The sequence below is a fragment of the Onychostruthus taczanowskii genome, unplaced genomic scaffold, assembly GCF_017590055.1.
Source record: "Onychostruthus taczanowskii isolate IOZ18803 unplaced genomic scaffold, ASM1759005v1 scaffold140, whole genome shotgun sequence".
In the NCBI taxonomy this organism is placed as follows: domain Eukaryota; kingdom Metazoa; phylum Chordata; class Aves; order Passeriformes; family Passeridae; genus Onychostruthus; species Onychostruthus taczanowskii.
This window is the reverse complement of record NW_024498574.1, coordinates 184624-198743: the sequence shown is the minus strand read 5'-3', so window position 1 is coordinate 198743 and position 14120 is coordinate 184624. Positions and strand designations below refer to the sequence as shown.

Sequence of the window (14120 nt, the reverse complement as noted above, 5' to 3'; positions counted from 1 at the left end):
TTATAGTGGTAAACCAAGAATATAAAGCTCATTGACATTGGGAAGCAAACTGTATTAAAAGAATGTTATTGCTAATGATATGTAATGATGTAGATATGGAGGGGTGCTTAGCCTGACACTCCCTTGAAGTCCTGATAAGGTGCCCAGCATCAGGTAACTTTTAGGACATTTTTAAGTTTGGAAAACTACTACCAGTCAATTTGGTGCTACTATCAGTGAGTCAGCTGTAAAGTGTCAAAGGAAATTTTAAAAATTAAAAATAAGCATTTGGATAAGCTTATAGACTAGAAACGGAAACTATTAAGTAATAAATAGGAAAGTTTAATGTACTTAGGAGGAGAAAAACTATTAAACAGTATGTCAAGGGTAACAGAAGTTCTGTTTCCAACATATGAAAAATTCTTAAAATTATGAATCAATTATTGATAACAAATGTTTTCTCTCTTATCTAATATTAGTCTACTAGAAATTTGATTGAAATGTTGTAGTAAAAGGTATCGTTGGATGAAGAGATAAAAATGAAACTGATAACTTTCTAATGTTGGATTATTACTCTTTTCTATTGCTGTTTAATAGTTTTAAAGGTAGTATGTAAAAGGGTGCAAGCAGATTGGGTTTTTTTCTTTTCTGTTCATTTGGCTCTGTTGAATCTAACTTTGCATGCTTTGCTGTTTTTTGCCCCCTTTCTCACTTCCAGGAAGAGAGCCCCCTGAGTGTGTCTAGCCCAGAGTGTATTGGTACCTGGCTGCATTACACCAGTGGTGTGGGTACTGGGCGTCGAAGACGCAGATCAGGGGAACAAATCACTTCTTCCCCTGTCTCCCCTAAATCACTGGCTTTCACATCCAGTATTTTTGGCTCATGGCAACAGGTTTTTAAACTTTACTTCATTAAACATTTTATGCATTCCAAGCAACAACTGTCTTTAAGGACATCTAATCCCTTGTTACGGATTATGTTTCAAGCAATACCTTCCACTTTTTAAAATTACATGCCAAGAATGTTTGGGGGAAAAAGACAAAGTGCATGTTTCTCCACTGAATGTGTTACACGCTTTCATAAACATTTGGTTTCTTTATAGGAATTGCAAATGTTACCACAGTAAAAAAGACTTAGTGTACTGCCTAATGAAAGAGAATTATGCGTTGGTTTAGTTGTCCTTTAAGACTTTAAAAACCAGCATTGCTTAATTGGGTGGTAGGTAAATTTAAAAAAAATAATAATTGCAACTGATTCAATTTAAAATAATTTATTTGGTACTTCATGTTGCTATTCAAAACTTGTTTTGCATATATCATATTTTCAGTGGCCTGGTATTAACTATTGCAGGGAAAAAACTCTAGCACTAATAATTCTTGCCATCTATATCCGGAGGTGTCTGAAACACCCAACACAGTACATCATCCATTGACTCATACAATATTTTGAAGATTGCTCCTTGTAATGGGGGGTGAGGGAAAAGCAGGGGAAAAAAGAAACAGTAAATGTTTTGGAAGTACTAGTGAAGATCTAAAGCTATTCAGAATGTCAAGATATTGTTTACATGTAGGACAATGGATGGTGTTCTGTAACCATATCCTTTTAGTTTGAAAATCTTCATAATTTATTGTAGAAAATTCTAAAATTATATACATTGGAAAAGTTTATATCAGCAAAGGCTGTGAGCATCTGAAGATGATACTGATTGAGCCTGTGCATGGTCAGTGATCATATGGTGTCCTCAATAGCTTGTCTGTCTTTCCTTCCCTCCCCTCCTTTTTTCAATACAGGCGCAGTTTAGGAAAGTGCATTTGGTAAAATGAAATAAAATGTCTCAAATATTTGTTCTCATATTTGTTCTTGGTCTGTGTCCTTTCTCATTCTGAATGCTTGCTTTGCACCACTTCATTGCAAGGAACTCATATGTGAAATGGACTCCCTTCAGAAGGGGATATTGCATGATCTCTCATGTTTCCTTTACATATTTTTACTAACACTTATCATACAGCTTATTAACACCTGTCTGTCTGAAGCAGGCTGCTGTATCAAGTTAAATGGATGTTTCATGCTGTTGTTCTACTTTCCCTTATTTTTCTGTTTCTTACATTCAGGTCCTATCAGAAAGCAATAGTAACTTACGAACACCAAGAACTATTCTGGAACAAAAGCAGAGTGGTCTAGGTATGTGCCTACAGTTGAATTTTTGTTTGATGTTATCAGCTTTTCATCTGCCTGCTGTTCTTTATAGTTGTATATTCTTTGAATAGCTTTTTGTTAACAGGACCCAATAGTACATGTTATCAATAACATATGCTGAGAGTCTGCCTATGGACTGGACAATTCTTTTTGCAAAAAAGTTTTAAAGTAAGTTATAACTGAAAAGAGCAAACTGTTTGAGACCCTTTGTACTACTGATTTTGTACTGCTCACAACAGGTACACGGGATTGTTTTTTAACATAAAGTAGATTTTTTAGATAATGTAGTTTCTGCTTGAGCTTTTGGATTTTGCAAGAATATTTTGCATTAAAACGGCCTGTTCTGGAAACAGTTAAAACATTTTCTTTAAAATTTCTGTTTCCTATTGTGGGCAATTGATGAAAGTGAAGACATTTTTCTGAGTGATGGGGCACGGGGAACAAACAAAGTTTCTTGATTATATCAGGGGTTTTGCACATACTCCTCTCCTAAAATTAATTTCTTCTTTTCAGCATTAGTATGAATCATGCTATAATTCAAAGGCTTCTTTAAAATTCTCTTAATTCAAGTGGTGCTTTTCTATTTCTTCATTAAAACAGGCATTCATATGACTCACATGCAAAAAAAAAAAAAAGAAATCATGCACTGCTGTAAATCAATATTGCTTTTTTTTTCTTTGTGTCTTTTCATGGGAAATAATAAGTATAAATAACTGTATCACCTAGATGCATAAACTTAGAAGTAGCTTTTCCTTTATTTGCAAAGATATGTGCTTTTTGTATGTCTAATCTTTCTGTGATACTTTTCTTCCCATTATATTTTTCCCATAGCAAAATGCATACAATCAGGTGCTCTTGTTTACTGAAGTCCTGGATTTTATTATGTGTTTGCTAAAGTTAAATGAATATTCTGTTGTGTGACACAATATGACTTGTAGAAGTTGATGTATTTACATGTAGATTAAGGTATTATATTTGGTGTGAAAGGCTTTTGCCACAGACCAGGCACCAATTTATTTTGGCTGATTGGTCACATGTGCTAGTAATGTTTCCCCTCACTGGACTCTTATAAGTTATGAAAGGAAGTATTGCTGGGTTTCAAAAAACATCTGCTGTTACTTATCTAAAATGTAAAAGATAAGTTCTCAGTGAAAAATTGCTTCTCCTTTCAACTAGTAGTAAAATGTGAAGGAAAAAGCTTGCAACTTTTTTCCCATTTTGTTCATTGTTGTATGTAAGTTTCATTAATGGTTGATGATTGCAAAAGTTATTTTTATATATTTTTATCTGTGGCTGTCAGTGATTTCTTTAAATTCCCATTCTAATGGCAAGAATGCATGAGTTGTAACAAAGTACTGTCACTTGCATGGAGCTGTGCAAAAGTCTTCTCAGTAAAGGAAGTCAGGTTAAACTTGATGAAACTTTTGGGTTTTTTCAATTTGTAACATTGTTAGTAATGATAGCTGAAATCTGAATAGAGTATTCCAATTCGTTCAAGATTTTGTTGGAGTTAGAATTATTTCCACATACTAAGTCTGTGGAACTGCATGAGTACTTCATAGCAGCCTGTCATCTCAAGGGTTCATTTGGATGAAAGCAATGAGCAGCATTTTTCCAGTTTATATTTGTTTCAGGAATACAGGTATTCAAAGACACAACTTTCATATCATCATCATCATCATCAATCATTATCAGTCATTATCATCATCATCTGCATTTTGTTTTGTTGTTTTGTTTATGTTTACATTGATGCTAACTGGTAATTTTTTTTTACCAAAAGTGAAAACAGGACAAGAACTCATTTTGTTAAAGCCAGTCCTCTCTTTGCATATATAACAGAGTGTGCTGTTTATGAGTAGAAGCACAATAAATTACGATAGTTTCAGCCTACAAGTCCCACTCTGACATTACAAGCATATTGTGAACCTGTCCAAGGCACTGCCAAAAGCTGCCTTTTGTGTGGTAAGAGCCATGTGCTTGCATGTTGCATGCATCCCCAATGTGAATGGACGAACACCTGGTTGTTGTATGTATTTTCTCTAACTCCCATCAGGGTCTCACTGTGCGGGCCTGTTTAGCACCTCAGTGCTCGGGGGTTCTTCAAGTGCACCTAACCTACAGGATTATGCTCGTACGCATCGTAAAAAGCTGACTTCTTCTGGCTTCATAGATGGTATGTGCACATTCTAGCACATGCACGCACGACCCATGTGCCACATTGAACTTCTAAAGATTTTAATGGAATCCTAGAATCTTTGGCCTTAGTATTAATTTTATGAGTTTCTATTGTTTCTTTATTGCCCATAGCTTGCTTATGTTTAACTTAATAGCATAGTTAATTCTTGTTTGTCTTGAATTGAACACCAGATCAGACTTGTAATGTGCGCCAGGAGATTCTAGCAAGTGCATTTTTTAAGTAAACTGAAAGTTTTGTATTTAAATTCTTTAATAATTTTAAACTCTGTTTTTTATCACTGCTAATTGATCTTGAAATTAAATAAATTATTTGGAGCATATACAAGGAATTAAATTATAAAGTAATAAGTTAAATACTGATGGTGAAAATTTTAGGATTCCTGACCTTTTTTTTTGTGGGGTTTGGATTACAAAGGAGCAGGAGATTCTCAGTTTTGGATAATCTGGCATAGAGAAGAAACTCACTCACTAGATCTCAGAATGTAAATATACCAAAACACACCTTCATAACTGAGGTGAAATAGTATTCATGCTGTTTTCCCCCACACTTCACTTCTCACTATTCAACTCTAACCTGAATAACCTTGTATGCCAGAATCACTAGCTCATTCTGCTTGTTTTCATGCACATCATTACACATCTTGTAGTTACCAACAATCCAAATTTTCTTCTTTTTAATATCTACTTAGATTTTAGCCCTTTTCCTTGGTCCCTTCTGCATGCAACTCACTTCTCTCATCCTTTTTTTTTCCTTTCTTCTTCCTTTTCTATTTTAAAATCTCCCACTTTTGGTAGCTGTTACAAATTTCAGGTACCTGTTTTTCTCTTTCTCAGACACCACACGCGGTTCTGCTGTTAAAAGATTTTCTATCTCATTTGCTCGACACCCAACCAATGGTACGTTTTGCTTTTATTTTAAAAACAAAATCAAACCAAAAGGTTTCTTGCTTCATCCCTTTTATTTTTATTTCAAATATGGGGTGTACAGTATCATCCAGCCGTCTGTCGTTCCTAACTTCAAGCACAATTCCAAATATATTTGTAATCATTAGATATCCTAAATACTTTCTTTACCATTCATTAGTATAAATACAACATCAAAATTCATTACTTAGAAAAATCTGCGAAAATATTTAAGTACTACTGTTAATCATGATCTCTCTAATAAATTATTCTCCCAGAAGTTCTTGTGTGATCAGACTGTATGGTACAAGATACAGATAATGAAATCTGATCTTACTAGACATACACTTCTTAATAGCTGCTGTTTCTTCTTTGTCCTTCTCCTGCTAAGCTGATTCTCTGAGCCTGCCCATTCTAAAATAAATCACTGAATTGACAGCTGGAGTTTATGACTATCTTCTTGAAGTGATGCTATATTACAAAAACTAAAGCAGAAACTTTGGTTCTGTTCCTGCTAAATTGCTATATTTTTTATGGGACAAAAATTTATTTTATCTTATCATACTTCTCTGTTCATCAGATGTGCAAATTACTTAAATTTTGCACTAAAAATCACAGCAAGAGAGCTGTGACTTCTTGAGCAGCATTGACCTCTTGAGCTTCAAGAGTGAGAGTTAACTGTCTTCAGTTTGCAAAATTTCTCGTTTAACACAAAGGACAGAGGTATGTCTTTTTCTTCCTCAGCAAAATATTTTGCACCTCCCTTTCTACATGATTGAATAGGCCCCAAATATACTCAGGATCAACTGGACCTGAATGTAGCTTTTCCAGATTTCTTCACTGCAGTTTTAAAATGTGCATGACTGCTGGCTGATGATAGTGATATTGAAATTGCAGTGGAAATCATCCATATTTTTATGTTTGATTCAAAATATATTTGTTTTGAAAGAAAGTTTAAAAAAAAAGACTTGAGTTTTTGTTTAGCGTTGCTTAGAAGCAGAGTAGTATTTTGTTACATTCATTTTAAATCCATAGTGCCTTTTTTGCACTGCAGTGCTTTATGAAGGAAAACTGTAGTAAGGCTAAATTTATTTTTAAGATGTGTTTCATCTAAAATGCCAAATCTAATGTTTTATCTCAAAGAGAAAAGTCAGGAGTCCATTTTTTACGTTACGACTCAAACCAACCAATATTCCCAAAACATACAAGATCAGAAAGTAAGAACTGCATTTGGGAATCTGCAGCTAATAATAGAATTACTTTTTGTTCCATTTAGTCACTTTTTGTGATTCCATTCCTTAAAAAAAAAAGGATCTAAATAGCTTTTAATGATCACACTGATTGTTCTGATTCATTTAATGCAGCAGTTTTGCCACACATCTTTGACAAGATTAATGCATGCGGTATGAACTCCTGTGAACCCTAAGTATATTGCAGGTTTCCAGGGGTTCTCTACTAACATAACGCCATATTGATGTTGTTTTGTCTATCCTCTGGACTATCATTTTAATTATCCTTGTCCCTTTCACTCCGTGTTTTTCTTACTTTTATGTTGTTATCACACCCCCCTAACTCATTTCAGACTACCCCCCCCCCCCCCCCCCCATCTTTAGTTCAAGGAACATGGTGAAACAAGTATCTTCTGAAAGTGCTATACCTTATTTTCTGGGCCTCTGCAGAACACCCACACCTCATTAGGTGCTGGTCCATTTCCTCTGTGGAATTTCTAGGCTCCAGTGGTATGTCTCTACAGTTTTTGAATCTTAAGACAGCAGGATGGCTTTTTGGCTGCGTTAACCCTTTCATTGGCTTGCCTTTTGATGCTTTAAGAATAAATACAGGGAAAAATCAAAGGCTATTAGTGTACAGGAAATTGCATTCTTAAAGGGATACTGTCGGGCTTCTTCATCATAAAATTTAAAATTTATTTCTTATACCATCATAAAATATTTATCATATTTATTTAACATTGAGATAAAACACTACACATAGATTTCCAGATTATGTTTTAAGCCATGTCCCTTAGAAATAAAGATACTACAATGACATGCTGGGATATGACTAGCTGACAGCAGAATTGTCAAAACTCAACAAAAAAATTTGGAGGGGAAATTCCTAAAACGAGAACATTTTATTTCTTCTCTTTTTTCTTTTAAAGGGCAGTAGTGCATTTTGGAATTCCTCTCTGGTTCTCTGTAACATGCAGTATAACAATAATAGTTACTAAAAAGTTAACCTGACATTGTCCCACTTCATTAATTGCAAAATTAGAAAAATTAATTCTCATTCAAGTGATAGTAACTTTGTCAGGGAAAAGAGAAATCTTACATTTTACTGTGAGGCAAAGAAAGGGTTTGCGCTTTACATGCATGCATATAACGATTTAGGTTGTTAATATGTATGATAAGCATCTTAGTGCTAAAACTGAAGGCTAGCTACTGTATTTTTAAGAGAATAGAAATTAATAGTACAGTGGTGTTTCTTTTTGTACACAAAACCCACATGTTCATGAAATGCAGCATTTTGTTTATAATTTAAGTGAAGCTGACATAAGTGTACCTCAGTTGGTTGAAGATTTGTAGCAATGGTCCCCAATTTTTGAATATGGCCAAAGTGGGTCTAAATATAAGTATAGACATTTGGGGGTTGAAATCTTGCTGAATTTCTTCTTTATGCAAAGTGCTGATGGGGAGTGAATGGACAACACTGGATATCACAGGAACATTGTTGCTTATTATTTTATGGGAAAGAACAGTTCCCAGTCATAATGCTATCTAATAAATGTACCTTGAACTGAAATTCTAAACATTATTTCATTCACTATTGCTTCATTTAATTGTCTTAGAAGAAATTTACAGTACTGAATTGCAAAGTTGTAATGTTTCAGCTGTATGTTGAAAACACTAATGGACATGTTTTCCTCTTCTGAAATGCAACTGGATGAAACGCTGTTTATTGAGTTACCAAACTTGAATCACTTTAGAGGACTGCAAATTTTTTTTAGCCAAGATGTTTAAATGCTTTTTAGTCTATTAGTAATATGGATATGCATGGTTAGTGTATGATCAATACTAACATAGAAAAGCAAAGTCCAATAAATTTTTAGATTTTTGGGTTGCTTTACTTACCTGTTCCAATATATGAAACTTCTAGTCTTTCAATACTGTTTTTAAATGCATAAAGGTAGGTGCATATCTGTCTCAGAAAGTAAAAGCATGTAACCTCAAGGTATAAAAATGCTAACAGTGGTTTTCCTTTGATATTTAAAGGCAACAATTTGTTTTCACAGAATACTGAAGATGATAGAACATGAACTCTGCAAATTTATTTCTTGGAAGATACAGCATTTTTAGCTCTTGTCTGCTAACAAAATAGCTATCCTACTTTCTTGCATGAATGAGTTACTTATGTAGTCTTGTGCCAGGTATCAGAATGAATAGGAGAAATACTACCTTTACCTTTTCCTGACTTTTTTTTTTTTTTTTTTTTTTTTTTTTTAAGTGATCTGCTAAGTTTGTCTTAAAAGGAGATTATCTTTCATGAACTGATTTGGGAGTAGGGCACAGTTCTCATGTTGGAATAATTTATGTGTACACTGGTACTTCATGTGTACATGGGACTTGTATCCCACATATTGTATCTTTAGCTGGAAACTGGCCCATCTTGTTCCAACTCCTGTAATATTTAATTTCCATTATTTCAAGAGACTTACGCCTGCACATGCTCATGTAAACTAGGCATTTTAAATCATGCATTAATGCAGTACCTTATATCCTGTCTTATGTTTGGAAATCTCTTTTTTTATTATTTTTTTTCTTTTAGGTTTTGAACTGTATTCGATGGTGCCTTCTATTTGCCCTTTGGAAACTTTACACAATTCCTTGTCTCTGAAGCAGGTGGATGAATTTCTTGCTTCTGTTGCTGCTCCATCAAGGGAAAATCTGCAGGATACATGTACTGGTTATAGTTTGTAATTATGTTATGTTAATTTTAAGTTCTTAACTGTTGTCTAGTTAATCTTTGCAATGTTTGCAGCTAACAAGTAAACAAAGGATACTGCTTTTGAAGAAAATGAAAATGTACATAAACCATAATTTTACATTTTGCACTATGGTTTTTTCGTGGGTATGGACATATATAATTCATTGAAGTAACGTCTCTGTTGGCTGAGGTAGTAAATTAAAGATTTCATTAAATTATAGTTAGTTTATTTCTTTTATTATTACACTGACTTCTCTGTACTGTCCACACTCAGCTGAATTACAGGTAATGCTTTTCATGGAGCATGCAGTATTCCCAGCTTTATACTGTAATGTTGTGCTGTCAGTAACCTCAGCAGAATAGTGTTGCATTTACACTTAAAACTTCATTATTTCCTGTTTCTTTCAGTACTACTTGGGGTTTCACCTGTAGAGTGCTTTGTAGTTACTTAGTTTTTTAGCAGTTTGTGCTGCACGTTTAAAGTTTAGGTGATCTTGAAAGGAAATACAGCTGAATTCTATCCATGTGCATGTGTGTGGGGAAATGATTTCCTATTGTGATTCTGTGTCTTTGGACTGCTGTTCTTTGGAAATAGTTTCAGTTAGGTCAGATTTAGCACATAATAGGATGTGTCAGGTGATTGAAAATCATTCTTCCTAAGGAAGTGTCTAAAGACTTATGCTTTGATCAGGAAACTTGTACAGTATATATGTTTGGACTTATCCCTTTTTTCTACTACAAGATTTTTTAGGTTTTCCCCATTATTTTTTACAGTTTAGATTTTAATCAGCAGTTTATTTGATAGGTTAGGCCTCCTATATTTAAGAAGGAATATAAGCAATTTAAGAAAATTGATGTTACTGAAAAAGAGCTTAGAGAGGCTTGTAAGTATATGAAAATTCTCAGCTACTTAAAATGTCTTTTTATACTGGTTTGGAAGTTTGTGTATCTGCAAAATCAGTTCAGAATTGAGAGTATACAAGATGAAGAAATAATGAAAGACAAAATGTGTCATACTCCTAGCATATGGTTGTCACCTTTCTACCAAGGAGTGATTGGAAAACAGACCTGATACAATTAAAGTCATAGATGCTTAGTTCTCCTGCTTTCCTGTACTATGTGGAGGTTGTCTAGAGATTAATGCATTGTGTGCACTTTTTATAGACATACTGGACTTAAAGCCTATTCAGGTGCAATCTTCATAACCTATGAGAAATAGCATGAATGTTTTTGCCAGTCTTCTGGCAAGGCACCTGTTACTGAAATTCTGCCTTAACAGCATAAACTTATTGTGTTGTTTTCTGTGGTGAAAAAGAGATTTTAAGACTTGTCTTTCATATTGTAAGGTTTTGACACTAGAGTCAAAAATTGGTAGCTGAGCAACTAGTTGTATAAATATGGTATCTGTTTTGCTGGATGGTTACACAGTCCTGTGGCTACAGTTTCTGACATCTGGTTTAGGTCAGAATATTTTTATTATTAATGATTCTTTTCCCCCCATCATTTCAGCTTCTCCAACTTACATGATGCCCCTTTCAGGAAGAAAAATTTCTTTAAATACATTTACCCCTACAAAAATTCAACCAACTCCACTTGAAACTTTGTCTGAAAGGCTAGTGGTGGAAAAACTAACCTTATGTAAGTAAATTCTGTCAAAGGCAGAATGACTAACTTGATTATTTCCAGCAGTATAATTCTTCCTTATATATTACATGATTTCATAGGGCAACTTTTTCTTAACATTCCCTACATAAGTAGAATCATTTTGTGGGTCAGTGAGAACTCAATAGCATTGCACAAAAAGCTTTAACAGTAAAACTGTGTTAATAGTTACTTTCTCTTATCCTCTGAATTGTTTCATTTTCTGTGGCCTGAAGTTCATGAGCTTTTGTTTTGAAGTATGACAGCTATCTCCAAGTAAGACAAAGTAAATTTATTTTTTAAATGGCTAAATTTTTAAGATGTTTTCTGAACACCTAATGTAGAGCTCTGTGACTCTGTTCTTACTAAAGCTGCCAGTAACATGATTATGCATCCAATCATTAGTATGTTCAACAGTCTGAACTGTTGGCCCGCTAGGCTGTCTGCCCTTGGATGGGGGGCAAATTTGCCTTGGATTTCTGATTTCATTAGATAGTGCAGCTCATTTTTTTCTGTGCTAGATAACATGAATGTTTCTTGCCTGTGATGCTTTTTAGCAGGGATATTAAGTGTAAACCTAATATATCTTTTCTCTCTATCTGTACAGCTACCCTTGGATGTCCTGTTAATGTATCTAATATTAAACCATCTCTTGAAGAGGCCTCTCTAGATGCAGAACTTTGTGGTGAAACTCTTTCTGAGAAGAAATGATCAGAGAAAACTGGAAACAACTTCTTAAATGGTTCTTTAGTGTGCAATCAAGCAAGTTAAAGAGCTGTCAAAAGCCATTCATGTCTGCATCTGCAATTCATAGTGCACTTAAAAATCTTTATAAATGGTTAACTAGTGTGCACAGTATTTAGGTCAAGCGTCTTTTCTCATTTTCTAAAACATAGTATACTTATCAGTTTGATGAATGTCACAGCTTTTAATGGAAAAGCTGCACATGAACCTTTTCCCTGTCTTCAAATATCTACTGTAAACATGTACAAAAACAAGATGGTATGTATTACAGTGGGTCTGTTGTCGTCACTGTAATTGCATTGTCTGTTGTCAACATAAACTTCTATTTCCAGGAGTTTATAATCTCCCTGTGAATTTCTTCTGTGTGCTGAAACAGAACACGTATTTTGACTTTTTTTTAATTTAACTACATTTCCAAAGAGATCTCTTTTCCCTGGTTTGGAGATAAGCAGATATTTTCTGCATTTTAATTACATCATATATGCTGCAATAATTAGGCATGATGGAGTGAGTTCATGTATCAGCACTTTTGACTACTCTTTTTTTTTTCCCTGTGTTTACATCAGACCTGTAACATTCAAATCTACCTTCTCTTTTATTGTTTAGTACACGTGCTTGTATACAGATACCTATATATCATCCAGCAGATAAAACTGTCTTTTATATGTTTTTATCAAAACCTTATTTTGCTTACTAAAAAAGACAGTTTTACTTTCCTTGCCATGTGTTTCTAGAAAAAGGTGATACTAAAAAGCAGGTTTTGTAGAATGAGAAATGGTTACAGCCCGTCTGCTACTAGGTTTATTCTAAAAATGGTAAATATTCCACCTATGCTTTACTGTCATCCTTTCAGCACAGAGAGAGAATGTGGACTACCAGAACTCAGTGCATACTGTTCCAAAATACTCGGGATTCATCATGGCCTGGGAATTTTCATACCTCCCTCCTTCCAATCTACTGGTTGACAGCAACTGTGAAAAAAAACCCCCACAAAACAAAACAGAACCAAAAAAAAAAAAAAAAAAAAAAAAACCAACCAAAAAAAAAGAAACACCAACAAAAAATCCCACACAAGCCAACCAAAAAACACCAACAAACAAACAAACAGAAACAAACAAAAAAACCCTACCCAAAAAAGCCAGGAAAAACCCACAAAACAAAAAGAAAAAAATTAAACATTTTATGAGATGTAAGAAGCATTTCTAAATTGGTGGAACATGGAGTTATGGTGTTATTTAGAATAATTATCCAGTCTAAGCAATTTTTGTATTTTCTTTTCCTGTGGCATAAAAAAATTACTGGGTTATGAGTACCCCGAATATATGAAAATACATACCACTTGTTCAAGTGGCTGAGTAGTAAGAATGGACTTCATAACTACAAGTTAGGTAATTCCTTTCATGTTTAAGCTGCAGAAGACATCTTATGAGTAAAATGTTTAAGTAGGGCTCTTGTCTCCAGAGCCAGTGCAAGTTGCACTAGTTACATTCACTACTTACTAGTTACATTCATTTTGTCACAGGGTCTTTTTTCAGTGTTTACCATACATGAAGTGGCTTCAGCAGACGATTTCTAGTAATGCTGATTAAATACCAAAAATAAGAAGTGTTTCACAGCTATATACTTCAAGCATTTAATTTTTCATAGTGTAATTGTGTTATTTACAATGTTGGTCTTGCATACAACTGAATGTGCCCTTGTTTACCATTTAAAAAGAAAACCTAAAAACTTAAGTATACATATCATTCCAGTCAACCAAAGCTGTGGCATAACTTTTTTTATCTGCTTCTAAATAAAATCAAGGTCACTGGCAACTTCTCTCTATTGTGTTTTCTTTTAAAAGCACTGTGAAATATAGTGAGTAGCTGACAAAGGCATCTCAGTGGAAAACAATTTACATATAAGCCAATAATTTACAAATAAGCCAAAATTACTCTCGGTGGTAAGGATGTGGCATAAAAGAAATTATGGTATAATTTTATACTGCAATCACTCCTCAAAAAAATAAGTGGCAGTCACACATTCTGCAGTGCTTTGTTGTGTTCCAGAATGGTAACATCAAATACAGGACGATTGTGAGTGCTCTTCTACTTGCTGTTGAGACTGCAATAGGACACAATGTGTACTGTACAGGTTTGAACCTATTTTTAATTCCATTTTTTGTGCAATAGCACTCTCTCTCACATTAAACTTTTTTGAACTATACGTCCTATTCTAACCAGATTTGGCAGAGGTCAAATAATATGTTTACACAAAATCAGTGGTCAAAATATGACTGTGACTCCCAAAATATTTTCACCCTGCAATGTAGTTTAAGTAATTATTTCTTAGCATTTCTTAAAAAAATTAAGCATCATTAAAAAACAGACCAAACCTCAGAAATGTATGAAAACTCCTAAAATTAATTTAAATCCTGTTTTATGTTTCTTTATTATAATCAATAAATTTCAGTGATGTAATTAACCAAGCACGCAGAGGCT

The 14120-nt window shown here is 34.1% G+C and overlaps 1 protein-coding gene across 16 annotated transcripts in view; it reads left to right on the top strand.

Annotated features, from left to right (window-relative positions):
• PPIP5K2 (diphosphoinositol pentakisphosphate kinase 2) overlaps nt 1–12687 on the top strand; it is a 50195-nt gene extending 37508 nt beyond the window's left edge. For 4 of the 16 annotated variants that reach the window (XM_041398091.1, XM_041398092.1, XM_041398090.1 and 1 more), the window contains exons 25-31: nt 698–871; nt 2091–2160; nt 4229–4348; nt 5206–5268; nt 9097–9228; nt 10765–10893; nt 11504–12687. In XM_041398091.1, the coding sequence (XP_041254025.1) occupies nt 698–871; nt 2091–2160; nt 4229–4348; nt 5206–5268; nt 9097–9228; nt 10765–10893; nt 11504–11607 (792 nt within the window). In that variant the 3' untranslated portion in view covers nt 11608–12687. Of the gene's footprint in view, nt 1–697; nt 872–2090; nt 2161–3955; nt 4368–5205; nt 5269–5854; nt 5998–9096; nt 9229–10764; nt 10894–11503 lie in introns of those variants that run through there. The other 12 variants (XR_005952159.1, XR_005952160.1, XM_041398094.1 and 9 more) reach the window with 12 other exon arrangements.
• Nucleotides 12688–14120: the final 1433 nt, after the last annotated feature.